Here is a 16,432-nt window from a genome sequence, read left to right as displayed (position 1 = left end):
GTTGTTTTAATGCTCCTCAATTGTTAAAACGGTAAACAACCAGGAACGCATTCTCTGAATGGCCGAACTAGTTCGGCCATTCAGAGAATGCGTTCCTGACACGTCGCGATTGAACTGACGACGTAACTTTGCAATGGCGTTGCAGTTACGATAAAAATATTTTTGCTGGTTGTTTACCGTTTTAACAATTGAGGAGCATTAAAACAACATTATTATATCAATAATCAATGAATGTTATTACGTCGTCAGTTCAATCGCGACGTGTCAGGAACGCATTCTCTGAATGGCCGAACTATAATAGTTATAGGTATATTTTTGGCATATTTCTTGAGCATTTGTAAAGCAAACTGTAAAAGTTTATATTATGGTTTGATTAATTTGCACTTGAAAAATAGAAAGGGTCAGTTATTAATTATGTTAATTAATTTATTAAAAATAAATAATTGTATTTAACATGGATAAATAGATTTCACCAAAGTGGAGTAGTTTTTAAACAGCCAATAGCATTTTGGAGAATAGATATTTTAAATAATAAAATTATATTCGTTGTATAAAAAAAATCAGATCCGCTATGGTAAAGTATGTATGGAGGCTGACATAGGCTAACTCTAACTTTTTTAAAACAAGTGTTGATATATTTTTTATCGGCTGACTCAATTTATTTGTTTTAATTTACGAATGCTCGTATATATGTCTTTAAATCCGGTACTCTTAACATATGAATTTTGTAGATATTTACTAAAATCATGTTTAAATAAACATTCTCCATTTTTAACATTTTACAGTACTTACCTATAAGTAATTTTAATCAAAAAAGGAATTGGTATACATCACGCTGATCAATGTCTAACTTAGGAGCATGTTTTAAACCGTTCCCGAACATATTATGATACTGCAAAGATATCTATAGATACTCCTTTTGAGTAGGTTTTTAACTTAAGATAAACAATCTTGATACTTATGACTTTTTAACACGCTTATATTAGCTTCACTTGTAACTATGTATGTAAGAAAATCTTGGAAACTAAAGACCCACTTCCCGGTCTTCGATTAGGATGAAATTTTGCACACGCTCTGAGTTCTGATGACAATACATGACTAGCGTGTTTTTTTTTAACTATTTTTTTTTATATTATAAACTCAGTTTACCAATAAAATGCAGCAAAAATAACTAATTCTTAATCAACTGAATCATTATTTTAAGCAGTAGTTCATTTATTTAATATGTATTTGTATTTGTGTAAAAAGTTCAAGTATCAAGATTGTGTAAATTTAGTTAAGTGCCTACTCAAATTGAGTATTAAAGTGAAAGAGATGGATATATTAATCTCGCATAGCTCTGTCTCTCTCTTGCAATGAAAGTTAGACTTTACAGTGACACAATAAGTTCCCATTTTTAAGATCTGAATAGATTTTAAACATACAAAAAAGAAAAGTGAGATTTTTAGATCTGTGTTAGTATGTGGCATACTGAGTTTCATATATGTGTATTATATTATAAATTTATATAATTATTGCGTTATATTGAAATAAATATCGATACCGGGAATTTGTATAAATATAAAAGACTAGCTTCTGCCAGCGGTTTCACCTGCATCCCGTAGGAACCTCTGCACGAACCCGGATAAAAAGAGAAAAATAAGAATAAGAAGAGTGTATTTGTTTGAACGATATATCGAGGAAGGCACTTTTGATCTCGTGTTAATCTTGGTTTTGGCCCTTACATTAATACACATTTCCGGTATCGATATACATAATTATATGCATAAGATTTCTTAAAGTTAAATAAAAGTTTGTTTTCTACTGTCAAATGTGTTTTTTGGAAGTATATTTTTATGAAATCTCTGCCTATGAAGCTATGTAGAACATAATTTTTTTATTTAATATTCTATTTAAAAACAAAGATAAGTATAATTTTAAAAAATCTTCAATATGCGACATACTTATGTAAAGAAAATGTATTTTCAGTATTAATATTTTATAAGAGTATTCACTTGACACTAGATCCATTCTATATTGATGTATTTAGTGAAATAAATGCTATAAATATACAAACATTTTTGTTTCACTTATTTGCCGTTTTCCCGTTAACACGTTCACGGACGCTACAACTTGAGATTGTGTATCAAAATGACACAGTAAATGTCTATACAAATTATACGACGTGTATGTACGTAGCGTCCCATCGTAGCGTATCGTCCCAAGACATCATAACACAACCGAGCGCGGTATGCGCGCGGGGACGTATATACACGTTGCGCGTTGTGCGTGTGTGAGTACCGTTACTGCCCACTGTCATCGGAACTTATTTGAAATAGTTTAAAGCTTGTGGCACATTATAGCAGCACCGCAACAGCACGGCTGCAGCACGGCGTCGCCTCGAATTAAGACTACGGCTAGCTGCCAGCGCGCCAACCACGCGCTGTCCGCTCGCCGTCGGCGCGCCGGCCGCGAGGTGTAAGCTTGCTGTCACCGCAAACTCAATATTATTTTAAGACGATTATGATTGATGTTATGATTGAACACGACGTAATGACGTTGTTTCGCTGCCGGTTCGGAGTCGGCGCGCAATTAGCACGCCGTTGGCGCGCTGGGGCCCGATTCTCCTAATTTTACTTAAGCGACATACGATTGATGTTCGACTCGATTCGACTGAGATCCGATTCCGACTCGATTACGATTGAAGCGTAGTGGCATTCCGCTATTTTTTCTTTTAAATAAACGTTTTTATCCTTTTCTGTCATTCAATAATGAATCATTTTGTCTGCAAATGATTTACGATTGCAAAATGATTGTACAGCAAACTACCGTATAGACCAAAATTACCAAAATAGCAGACCAATCGCACACCAATCAAATGTCAATCGAATACGATTGGTCTTTTATTAGTAGCAGAATGCCCGATATGGTTAAAACTGCTATTGCGATCATATTGCGATTCGATTTCTATTCGATTTTGACATTATTAACTTAGGAGAATCGGGCCCCTGTACGCATGAGGTCAGCACGCGGGCGGCGTGTCGAGTTGTGTGGAAGCGGCAAGCACGCTGACTGCTCGCCGTTGGCTTTTTCATATTGACATTACGAAATATATTATAATATACACGATTTAATGCTCTAAATTGAATGACAACTTAAATGCTGGTGTGGAGCCGTGCTGTTGCGGTGCTGCTATAATGTGCCACAAGCTTAAAACTTAATTTACGTGACAGTACAGCTTCGGGTATTTTATATGTTGTGTCACAAGATACATTCAATAAGACTTTAACTTGAACGTTCATCGGAAATGAACGTTCTGTTGTAAAATCAAAAAGTTATTTGGACGTCATTGTACGTTGTGCCATATCAAAATTTCGAACGATGACGTTTAATCTCGTTCAGTCCGCGAAAGTGTTAAGTTACGATTTGGCAGAACTGGCCGATTAGTACAATTTTCTAGATTTGCACTCAGTTTTCTCATCATCAGATCCTGGACCTGATGATAATGGGACCATTTGGGAAGTACCTTCAAACTAAGAACTCCCTTTGGTTACAGAATCCTTAAAAGGTAAGTTATCAAACTTCATAGCTTAAAAGGGAAAAGCAAAAATAAAAATGCAAAAATCTGAATAATATTTTTTATTATTTTTATAACAAAATAAACACCAGTCGGTTATCCCAAAATGCCTACAACTATTAACAACTTCAATTACAGCATTGTAATAAACTAAATGTAACTATTTATTCAATTAATTGAAAAATATCAGCTGATTACAGATTCATTTTCAATTCAATTGAAAATTGAGAAATATCGATTCAATTGGTAATCGTTAGAACATTAGATGAGATTGAAAGTAAGATTAATCAATTAAATTGATTAATATCAATTAGCAAGAAAGAAAATTATACAAATAATTTACAATAAATGCCGATATCGCTTCGTTATATAACAATTAAAAGAAATTAACAATAGTTCATTAATTTACTTTTCTAGTAAAATATATTATGAATTGCCTAGTCCGGTGGTAATGGTTTTTTATTAAAAACACGTATGGAATGACAAGCATTATTAGTTATTTATACAAAATTAAATATATTTTTGCCTAAATGGCAAACATGGACATATTTCATGAATGTTTAAAGTTCACTCTTTGATTTAAACCCAAGTTCACTTACAACATAAACGTAATTTTTTTTAAACAACTATTTATATGAATTTTCAAGTTCAATCTTTAAAGCAGTGGTTCTTAACCGGTGCTCCGCGGACCACTGGTGGTCCCTGGAGGCATTCCAAGTGGTCCGCGAAGCTTTGCCTCTCGACGTTTCTATACGTTATTTTTATCGACTTATCTGTGCGCGCGGGGGTTTTCGCAACATTTTACCCTATTATATATGCCCTTATTTTTGCATTTGTCAACAAACAAAAACTTAAGTACGTGTGGGCTAAATTTTACGTAATATTTAGTTTAAGTCCGATAAAAATTTCGCGCTCGCTTCGCTCGCGCATTTGGAAACTACATAAGCTTATTTTTATCTTTCTTTATATTTGCTTACCTACAACTGCCGACATGCGTTTAGCTTTGAGTAGTACTGAACCAAAAATTCAGAAATTAGTAAAGAGAATGCAGTCACAAAAATCTCATTAAATTAAAATCTGTAAGTTTTAGTTTTTTTGCTAAATAATAAAGAAATGAGTGCTAATTATAAAGTATGCTTGTATTCTTTATCAAAGAACTCTCAATTTAGGTACACCGATGGGGTGGTCCCCGGCAAGACAAACTTTAGTTAAAGTGGTCCCTCATGTCAAAAAGGTTAAGAATCACTGCTTTAAAGTATACAGTTTTTTGAAGCAAAAAAAAAAACGTTTTTACTGTCGGTAAACTTTGGCAGATTATTGGCCAGTTGCACCGTTTAACTATAACGATAACCGAACCATTTTCAGTTGTCAAATCGCCGATTTGTCCAATGGGCGGCAAGTATACGGCTGGTTATCGTTATAGTTAAATGGTGAAATCCATCCTAATTCATTTATAAAGTCTAACAAAATGGCGGACGTTCTCTTAAAAAATGCATGGATTAAATACATTAAAGTACTATGGCAATGAAAAGTAATTTTGTGCGATCGTTTGAGCAATAATGTGAGCAAAAGTGTTAGTTTCGAAGAGAGACAAATTTTCAAAAATAGTCTAATAAATATAAAGTATGGTTTAAATAGAATTCTGTTTTCAAGCTTTGTTAAGGTGAACATTCGTAAAAAAATAAGGAAATTGACTAAAGATTTTAATATAACATTGATTAATTGCATTATTAAATGTCAACTATAAATAAATGCATTAATGTACAGACTTTAGCCAATCAAGCTACTACAATCTGTAGTATAAAATATAATAAAGAAAAAACATTTTATTGTTTGTACCCTAAAGGCTCTGAAACTATTGAACCGATAGAAAAAATTCTTTCACTGTTGGGGCGCTACACTCTTCCCGAGTAACATAGGCTATATTTTATCCCGGTACGGGCAGTAGTTCCCACGGGACGCTGGTGAAAACAAAACGGCTAGACTGTCGTATTTCTTTAATAGATTTTCAACTTTATCTCTAAGGTATAAGGTTCAACGTTGATTGGGAGAAAATAAAGATTGGAGTAGCTTGATGTGCAGCCTGTACAAAGGCGAAATAATCAACGGTTTACATAATTATTGTAATACATTGTATATACATGTTACCATTACAATGAGAAGTCGTCTTTTAAGAAAATAAAATATTAACATGCATTACTATCAGTAACAGATAGACTTAAGAACCTTCTTTTTGGCAAGTCGGTTATACAAGACGACTTCACGCAAATTTGTGCAAAGCAGAAAAAAAACTCGCAAAAATATTTGCTTTTACAAAAAATAAACACAAATCTACTTTTTTTAATTCATTATTTAAAAAATATAATATACAACGAATATTTTTACACATTTCTCGGTACAGTTTAGTTCATAGATTTTGAGATAATTTACTAGTAATTTGTTAAGGGAAAATATATACGCGGTCGAATTTTCTCAATTCTTCCTCCTTTTTGGAGAAGTCGATTAAAAATAAATACTACAAACGCCCCCCCATCCCTCCCACTTAAGTATTTATTAACATTTTCAGTTTCAAATTATAGTATACCATGGCTTATTCTTGTCCCCAAAAAACCTTAACAATATGGGTTCTTACAAATTGGACGTTTGTTTACATAGGTATATTATTTGGCTTGTCTAGCGGTTGCGGTGCCGACACGAAACGTCCAATTTGAAAGAACCCTAGAGAATATTAATGATACAGTTTGATATATTAAAATTTATATATATTTATATAGTAAGTAAGACGACTGTCAGAGCAGAATATGCTGGCTTCTTTACATACTGTTACTGTTGCAGCCTTTTTATCGTCCCACTGCTGGGCTCCTCCTCTCTCACGGAGAAGGATTGAACACTAATCACCACGCTTGCTCAATGCATACATTATTTAATATATCAAACTGTACCTATCGCCATAGCACCAAGATTAAATTAAATTATTATTATTATACCAGTTTAGTTGAGCACGATAGGAAACACTATAAAATCCTGTGTGCCATTGATCGACTGCCTATCTCCAGCTTCTCACCCCAGTTACATCATCCTTTGGTATATAACCATGTATGTACATTGTGATCAACAGCCTAACTTATAAACGTAAATTAAATAATAAGTAATACTTAAGAGCTGTTTAAGAAAATTCTTACTTATTAACGTTGCTTAAGCATATCTTAATTAACATTTAATTACTACTTAAGACTTTAAGTAGTGATTAGTTAAAATGTTGCTAAGAAGGTGATTTGAGATTTTTATAAGTAAGGCTGCTATGCTAGGCATTTGCATCGGGTCATCTTTCACACACAGTTGGTTAACCCAAGGTAAGATACTTATGACTTGTGTTATGGGTGTTAATATAACTTAAAATACTTATAGAGGAATATTATTATTATTACACCCAAACCACAGCCAACAAACATGCTCATGAGACAAATCTTGATCGTACCAGGAATCGAACCTGGAACCTTCCGGTCGGCAGTCTGGAGTAGTGACCATTGAGCAAACAGAGTATTTTTTCAAGATTAAGGTAAAACAGATATTTTTATTGAATAATAACAGATATTTAGTGTATCCCATCATACCCAAAAATCTTTCTAAATAGACATAAAGCTTGTAATTCCATCAATAAAGCTTTAAACACTAAACTAGTAACAGCTACAGTTTATTATGAATACATGTCATTTCAATCTGCATTGATTTATCGATTTTTATTATTGGTAGACATTATAAATCGTTTTGTCGATTTATTTCTTCATAAAAATCATCATCTGCCTAGAATTTTCCTAACTATGTTGGGGTCGGCTTCCAGTCTTACCGGATGTAGCTGAGTGCCAGTGTGCCACAAGGAGCGACTGCCCTATCTGGCCTACTTAAACCAGTTACACGGGCAACCTGATACTACTTAGTAAGACTGGTTGTCAAACTTACTGACTTCTGACTACCCGTAACGACTGCCAAAGATGTTCAAATGACAGCTGGGACCTACTAATCGTGCCGTCCGCACAATTCAATTTTTCGACTTATTTAAAGACAAAATACTAGTGTCAGTATAATGGTGTGATTAAAATATCACTTTATTTATTTAAAGTTTTGAGCATCAACATATTTTTTTATATATAATGCTAATAATAGGTATAAAATGATGAATTTATGACACCATTTTCCAATTATATATAATATTTACATTCGTAGGATGCCTACTTATTCAATAGCTATACGATTGAATGGAAATGAAGAATGTATAAATACTAGTAATTCAATCGTATATAGCATCCTTTGAACTTTATAAATCGTGTACTGAGAAGTCAACAAAACGATTTATAATTCATAATAATTAATATTTATTTAATATCAATAACACAGATCTCATATATTATTAACATTGGCCGATATTTGAAATAACTATACTCTATTTGAGTAGGCATTTTAACTAGAGATAAACAATCTTGATATTGTTACTTTTTATTCAAAAACTCAGTTTATAAATAAATTACATTAAAATTAATCAATTAAATAATTATTTTAAGCAGTAGTTTATTTGTTTTATACAGGAATTAATTTTAAGCAGTGCAAAAAAACTGGTGGTCCAGAATCATTAACAGAACATAAAAATTACTGATATTATCGGCATCATCAGTAATTCTTTTTTTCATTTTTATATCCGCCCCTAAAATCAGCAAAATATGGATACCAACTATTCTTACGCGCTTGGAGCAGCGCTCGCGTCAGTAAACCGGTTTCGCGTTGCCGCCGCGCCTACTGTGACGACTGTGACCGTACAATCGGTTACAAAATAAACATCTTTCGCTATCAATAGCTATTCTTTTTTGTACTAAAACGCAACAAAATAAAAATATACGTGTCTATAAAACTTATATAACTATAAGTTGACAAAGTTTGCACACTGAATAAAATTAATTTTGTATGTATTTGTGTAAAAAGTCCGAGTATCAAGATTGTTTAACTTTAATTAAGTGCCTACTCAAATAAAGACCATGTGAAAAAAAAGAGTATTAGGAAAAAAATAGGTACATAAGTTTTTCTGACACATTGAATTTAAATAGGTTTAACCAATTAATTGATTACAATAAATTAAAAATTGTTTTACAATTGATTACAATTGGTTAATGGAATAATTGTTTATTAGGAATTTTGTGAATGTCTTGTTAGCTTTAATTTGAGATATTTTAATGAAAGCCGTTTTTTTCAATCATCAGTTAACTAGCTATAGCAGTTTACTATAATGTCCTCCTAGCCGATTATCGGCCACGGCGGCTGTTCTCATATAAGGAGATCAGCCAGCTGCGCAGGACATATTATAGTGCACGAACATTTGCTTGGACACAGGTGCACTCACTATTCCTTCACTCTCATAGCGCGATGGGACGACAATACGACACCACCGGAAATAATTATTTTCTGACTTTGACTTTGAACCATGCGCATGTTACTTAGCTACTAAGGCGCTCATTCGGCAATCAATTATATTGCGCAATATTAGGTATTGTGCATTTTATTTTATTTCATTATTATTTCTTTCATTTAATGTTTAGGTTAAGTATAGAAGGTTACGCAATGATTTTTTGCGAGAAACATTTTAATTGCACAATATTTTTATTGTAATATTGCACAATGTCATTGTAGGTCTAGGGGACACCTTTTTTACTTTTCCAAAAAGTTATTTTCTGTTTTATATCTCAAATTAACAGCTAAAAAGACACTCATCCACTAAATATTATGTACATGTCCAACTAAAGGCCTTTGCACACTGGAACGGCATGATAAGACTGCCACGGATCAACCCACACTGGTCGGTAAACAGACTTGATAGGACTTTTAACCAAACGCACATTTTAAAAATAAACTACCGGTTAAAACAATGTTTCAATTATTTAAGTAATTATTATTATTTTATTTACATTGATTTTAAGCCGCATTTTACTTTTTTACTGAATTTTGAATAAAAAGTCATATCAAGGTTGTTTATCTTAAGTTAAAAGCTTACTCAAATATAGGTCTACTGACAGACGTCAATTTACTGCGAATTTCGATAACCAATCGATCCATAGTTGGCGATTAGGGATTGAATTTTGACATTATCATCATCATCATCATCATCATCTCAGGCATAGGACGTCCACTGCTGAACACAGGCCTCCCCCTTAGATCTCCACAGATACCTGTTGGAGGCGACCTGCATCCAGCGTCTTCCGAATTTTGACAGCTTCATATAAATTATGTAAATAGACATTGAAATCCGCAGCTAAACATATCAAAATGTCCTAAGTAAAGGAAAACAATGAAATATATGCTCTATTCGTAAGCAATAAGTTTGTAAATCCTTTGGCAACTATTTAAATTCAAGCCGTTCCAATGTAATGTATGGCTATAATTAGTTATCTTAGTAATTGTTTAAGTCTTGAACTATCTACGGTGGTTCCCATCCCCGACTACGCTAACACACTACCGCCCTCTAGCGTTGACTCACACTGGAAATAAATATGTATAGTCAATTATTACAATAAGTAAAGACATATGAAAAAGACTATATTTTGGTATCTAAGGTAACATGCTATGTGCATGCCAAATTTCATTGAAATTGGTTCAGCAGTTTTCCCATTAAATTGTAACAAACTTACTTATTTACATGAACTAATATTATCAAGATTTTTTTTTTTGTATTAGCTCTGAAACTACCCAACCGAACTGAATATTTTTTAAATCAATTTAGGTGAAGTAGGTTATATTTTATCCGGATACGCGGGGTAGTAAGATAGTCAAAGGACCATGAGTCAAATTGGGCTCATTGTCCAACAGAGTTATAGCATATGCCGTTGTGAAGGTTTTTGTTTGTACTAAAATTGTTACTATGGGCACTACCTTCAATTCCATGGCAAAAAAAAGATACGCACCTAAATAGGTTTACATATTACGTAGGTATAAGTACATTCTGGTTAACAGAAACGAAATGGGTCGAGATGCCATCGCTCAGTATTACTGCTCGTGTCTAACAGGTAGACACTCAGTAGGAAGTTGTGCTCATATCATTTCAATAATATGGTATCTAGGGTGAGGCAGGCACTCACAATTTAATCCACCGGCAGGATATTTAGACGACATTATTATTGATATTGATTGAAATGTTAACAAAAATAATTTTAACTGTTAGCAGCTGTTTTATTTTTTATGTATACATTAAACCTGGAATTAAAACTAGTTAAAGGTGTTCAATAACAAAACCTACACTGCCATAACAGCACTACTTTTTGCAGAATATTAGTTTATTTATGGTCGGAGAAAAATATTTATAGCAAAATAACCCCATGGATTCTTCGCAAAAATGAGTTTAAATCTTTATATTTAGTGCTTTACAAGTATATTCAAAGTGGTCTCATCTCTGTTGGTGGGTGAGCCCAGGCTTCATACATTTTTGCCCATGGTCCTTTATACAGCTGATGCAATTGTGATAAAGTTTGATATAGATAAGGGTAATTTCTCAGAGATGGTAATAGAGCACTTTTCATGGTAAATAGCAAGTTATGTATTTGAAAATAATGATTACCTGCACTATGTTTTACACAGCTATGTCGCATTTTTGGTAGCGGTGACTGGCTTTTCGACTTTATCATTTTCTGATACTTCCTGAAAGAGAGAGTAGGCATGGTGAATGGAAAAAAATAATTGTTCCGTCTTTTAGATAAGCCCAAAAAAACGGACGCCATTTTTCTTTTCTCTCACAAACGAATAACAGCGGAGATACAACATGATAGATTTTTGTGCTATATACGTTACGTTTAGTTCCAAATTTTACATAAACGTGAAGTCACAAAGCCCTCTCCCGACTTTTAATGCCTTATATCTAAGTGTTTTTTGTTGTTTTATTAAAGAAACAATACGTGTCCAATATTCATACATAAATCAGTAATCACTATTTAAAAAAATATTGTTTTACTTTTATGGGAAAGTTAAAGAAAAAGGTAAAAAATAAACTATAAGCACATAAGTCAATTCTTCACAGTGACAATGGCGAAATGTGGCTCTTCAAAACTCAATTGTCATCGCTCTAGATTCTATTGCTATAGCTCTGGACTTGATTACCATCAAAATTAAAATGATTTTTCGATTCGATTTACATGGCTGTCAATCCTTCTGTGTGTGAGAGGAGGCGTAGCCCAGCAGTGGATGATGATAATATTACCTCATCAGGTAGTTCATTGCCCGCGTGTCCGTTTCGCAACGACTCCCGCAGCGTGTCATCTTCATCATCGTCTGTGGGCACGTCGTAGAACTCCTCGCTGTCCAGCTCGCCGTCTGTGCCTCCTGAAATATATTATTTTATTTAATCTGTTGTAAAGTTCGTGCCAAACTTAATGGCGTCTCGGAAGTAGCGCGAGGGGATTGCAAAAAACATTTTTTACGAGTGCTATAAACTATTAATCTTTACTAATTAACAAAAAAAAAACTGTTTCACTATAATATTGGAGCTGTAGTATCTCACAGGGCCGCTACTTAGGCAATATTTTTACAACTAAGACTAATCCCGGTAAGAGAAGTAGGTATGTACCGTGAAACCGCAAGAAACTGCTAGTCTATTGCAGTTCGTGTCAAACTTAACGGCGTCTCAGAAATTCAGGCATGTTGCTATTCTTAACGCATGCCCAGCGCGGTAAGTATGGGTAAAACGCCAAAATAAAAAAAAAGAATCAAAAGATTCTGACAAATTGAGAACCTTCTCCTTTTTGGGAGCGCCGTTAAAAACTGCAAGTATGCCACGGCCCCTAGCCTCGACTTGGCGTAAACGTATTTTAACTAAAACTAACGCATAGAAACATTTTAGAAAATGATACTTTGTGTATGTAAAATGTTTGTCATTTCCTTTATTAAACAACTAGATTTCACACGCGTCGCGTGGGAACTACTCCATCCGGATAAAAAGCATTCATTAATTAATTGACTATCTAACACCGATTTTTTTTTTATTGGGCACTGGATTAGTCAGCGTTTTCACCTGTGGGGCCTGCCAGGGCCAAAGCCTGCGGGGCTCCGGCATTGTTCGAAAAAGTAACCGCGGCCCTGGTACATAAAGGACTTCAGAAGGGACGTGATGGGTTTAAGTCAGTAAGAGTCTGACACTCTCTACCGCTGCATCCACAGCGGGAGACGTCATTTGATGATTTCCCACCAAAATAAAAAGCTAGGAACCCTAAAAAAGGAATAGACAAACTCACCCAGCACAGACTGGTAGTCAGTGAAATACTCGGAGTCTGAGGCGTAACTGTGCTCTGTGACCTCCACCTTGTCTCCGGAGCTGGGTACCTTCCGCACGGGGCGTTCACGACGCACTTTCTTCTGTTTGAGCCGTCGCAACGTGCTGAGAGAAAATTGGGGGATGTTTTAATGGCTATAATATTGTAAAGTAAACATCCCGTTTGGGAGTGTGTCTAGGTGTGTTAGTTTTTTAAAGCTTGGTAGTAATTTAGCTGGTAACAATATCCAATATACCCGCGTTCAGAGGGAAGTGCTACCTGCACATGGATAAAAAGTTGCCTATATTTTATTTCGGTATGTAACCTACACTAGCGAACCGCCCCAGCTTCGCAGATGTGCAATGCTGATACTAAATATATGTAAACCTTCGGCTTCAATCACTAGGTATATCTGTTGAAAAAACCGCATCAAAATCCGTTGCGTTGATTTCAAGATTTAAGCATACGTGGGGATATAGGGACAGAGAAAGCGACTTTGTTTAATACTGTATGATATACATGTAGTGATATTACTGCCAAGTTTCATCAAAATCCATTGAGCAGTTCTTGCGTGAATGCGTATATACAATCGGGTGAAAACGCAGGAAATAGCCATTTAGCCATTAACATTTAATGGCAAATGTGAGTGTCTTTGTTAAGCTTTCGTTATATTACAGGTGAAACAACCAATAAAGAGGAGGTGGTAAAACCAATGAACCAATTGAAATTAAATACATATTGGTAAAAGTAAAGCTGCTTCCTTGGAGACAGTTAGTTAATCCACATTTCATCAAACTGCCTAGTTATTACAATATAATAAGATAACTTACGTTTCTTTCTGTAACTCCCTCAAGTTTTCAAGTTCAGTCTTCATGGAAGAAACCTGTTTATCCAGTCTCGCTACTTCTCTCACTGAAACAATAGCATTGCATATAATGTGAGAACATAAACAATTACACGTATAAAATATAATTATAATTAAGTTAATGTGGATGCTACTAACAGGTGTGGGATTTTCATTTTTTTATATGCATGTCTAGGTTTTAAATTAATTTATGTAGATAATTAAAATATAATCCTTCTCCGTGTGAGAGGAGGCCTGTGCCCAGCAGTGGGATGATAAAAAGGCTGTAAAAGTAATTAAAATATTATATCCATCCTCCAAGCCAACTATGTTAGGGTCGGCTTTCAGTCTAACCGGATGTAGCTGAGTACCAGTGCTTTACAAGGAGCGTCTGCCCTATCTGACCTCCTCAACCCAGTTACCCGGGCAACCCAATACCCCTTGGACTGGTGGTGAAAAGTAATTAAAATATAAAATGCTTTTTTTTATATTACATAATTGAAGACCTCACATGAAGCATGATCTTATCTAGTATTTTTTAATGTCTGTTTTAATAGTTAAAGAATATGTATAATTCAATGTAAAATAACAATACAACCATTATATTATAATTTTCTGCTTATAGTCAAAGCATTCACTACTATACTGTACTCTAGTCAATTACATAATTATTATGCATACAGTGAACTAATAGAACTTGTCGGGTTTCAAGCAGTGGACTGTATTTCTTGGTAACCCGTTGATGTTGATATGAAGAACGGTGGACAAGGAGTATGCTTGCTACTATGGGGTCAGGGAAATGTTCAAATAAAAGTCTTTGATATGTTCACACTTGGTTCTTGAGGGGGACGAGTATTGATGCGCTTGCTAACTATTCTGTAAAGTAGATGCCTACGTTGACTACTCTAAGTAGGTACCTCTTGAATATAAAGCATAAGTGTAATTCCTATTATGTTATGTTACAGCCTTTTTATTGTCCCACTGCTGGGCACAGCCCTCCTCTCACACGGAGAAGGATTAAGGAAGTGTAATTCCTATTTCTTATTAATTAGGTACTTTTTAGGCTATTTCCTGACAAGCATTGTGGTAGCATAGTGATTAAAGTAATTGACTCTCAAGTTTGTGCATGGGTTTGATTCCCAGTAGATGAGTAACAATGTAACGTTTCTAAGTTATATGATTTTCTGTATATATCTGGGACACCAATGACTGGTTAAAAGCAAAGGCAAAATATTTTGAGGAAACCTGGACTTGTCTAAAATCAACCCACAAGAGTAGTGTCTGAATTAACACTGTCTAGCTCCTTCGTTTATTTTATCTTATTACTTATTTACACTTTTCTGACAAACACAAATTATTTTTTTACACTTTTCTATGTATAATAATTTTCAATTTTCAGCGTTATAGGCTAACAATGGACTTACATAATATGTTTATGGATTTCAAATTCTAACAACATTAATTTAATAAAATGTGATATTTAATGCTTGTACCTTCTCTTTATGAGAAGAGACCTTTGCCTAGCAGTAGGACCATGAATAAGCAGTATTTTTTTTTTCTTTGCTATTTAAAAGAGGTTAGCTATTTTTTGTTGTTATCTATGACCACACATGTTGAAAATGAAGTGTATATTATGAAAACTTGTATTGATAAGATAGATACTGCAAGTGGATTGCAATTTCCGTAATCTGTACCTACAGAATTGAGTTCAAAATACGATAAGGAAATACAAACATATATTTTTTTTCCTCACAAACAAAAACATAACCTTATTTGACATTGCAAAGTCTAAAATTAATTTAAAAGCAGTATTATCACTATATTTTCATGTATTTTTTGTGAAAAACTAACTAGTTTTTCTAGACTTTGCTATGTGAAACGACAGACTAGATTTTATGGTAGGATTGTGGACTTTTTACTAACCTAGCATAGCTCTCCTCTTCTCGGCGTAAATCTGTTCGTATATAAAGACTCCAGCTGCCCCTACGATGCCCACAATTGCTGCTCCAACCATCAGGCGAGGGGATATCAGACCCTGGTTCATGGTTGCTCAGAAAATTTCTTTACACACTCAAAAAACGCCGTTAATTTTACCACTTGTACAATGTATATGTACCAATTTGAAGCAACAACGCTAATTAAGCGAACGTAAGCTATATCGTAACAATATTTACGATTAAAACTGCAAAAAATTACTAATTGTCTACAAGTAATTAGCAGTACCAAAATTCCAACGCGGAAGACTTTGCACAGCGAAAATTGAAAATTATAGTTATAAAAATAAATTGTAATGCCACAAATTAATGGGAATTCGTTTAATTAATTATAAATTCCACTTATTTCGCTGGGTTTGCAAGCGAAATCGGCAGTCAAGTCAATCAAAGCAAACAAAATATTTATGGTCGCGTTCCGGTTTTCGGTGACTTTCTATTAATTAGAGAGAGAGCAAGGATAACTCTGTCCTCTTCTTGGAGCTCTTTTAATGATAAGTTTCTAAGATAGTTGACTATGGAACGCTGCTGTTACAGATAAAATAAGTTAGCTTTTTAGCTGTAAAAAGGCTTAATGTAAAATAAAATGGAACAAACCCTTTTAGGAATGGGAAACTGTCTACAGAGATAGACATACAAAAAGAGTACAGTTATATGGACATACTACGTAGAATTTCAGATTGGAAATGTTGATCTAGTACCACGTTTCTGCAATGCAATGCAATTTTTTTTTAGTTTTAGCAACACTGCATGAACTGTCACA

General features: G+C 34.2%; 1 protein-coding gene across 1 annotated transcript; it reads right to left on the bottom strand.

Moving 5' to 3' along the window:
- Positions 1–5,245: 5,245 nt before the first annotated feature.
- Positions 5,246–16,072, bottom strand: LOC124643793 (DNA-binding protein modulo-like). The gene is made up of 6 exons (XM_047182890.1): positions 15,602–16,072; positions 13,665–13,746; positions 12,817–12,959; positions 11,787–11,908; positions 11,151–11,230; positions 5,246–10,077 (listed from the first exon to the last, which is right to left on the bottom strand). The coding sequence occupies exons 1-5, from the start codon at positions 15,720–15,722 to the stop codon at positions 11,171–11,173; spliced, it is 528 nt and encodes a 175-aa protein (XP_047038846.1). The 5' UTR covers positions 15,723–16,072; the 3' UTR covers positions 5,246–10,077; positions 11,151–11,170.
- Positions 16,073–16,432: the final 360 nt, after the last annotated feature.

The sequence above is a fragment of the Helicoverpa zea genome, chromosome 28 (assembly GCF_022581195.2).
Source record: "Helicoverpa zea isolate HzStark_Cry1AcR chromosome 28, ilHelZeax1.1, whole genome shotgun sequence".
In the NCBI taxonomy this organism is placed as follows: Eukaryota; Metazoa; Arthropoda; class Insecta; order Lepidoptera; family Noctuidae; genus Helicoverpa; species Helicoverpa zea.
Note: the sequence above shows the minus strand (reverse complement) of the source record. Positions and strands in the feature narration are given on the sequence as shown.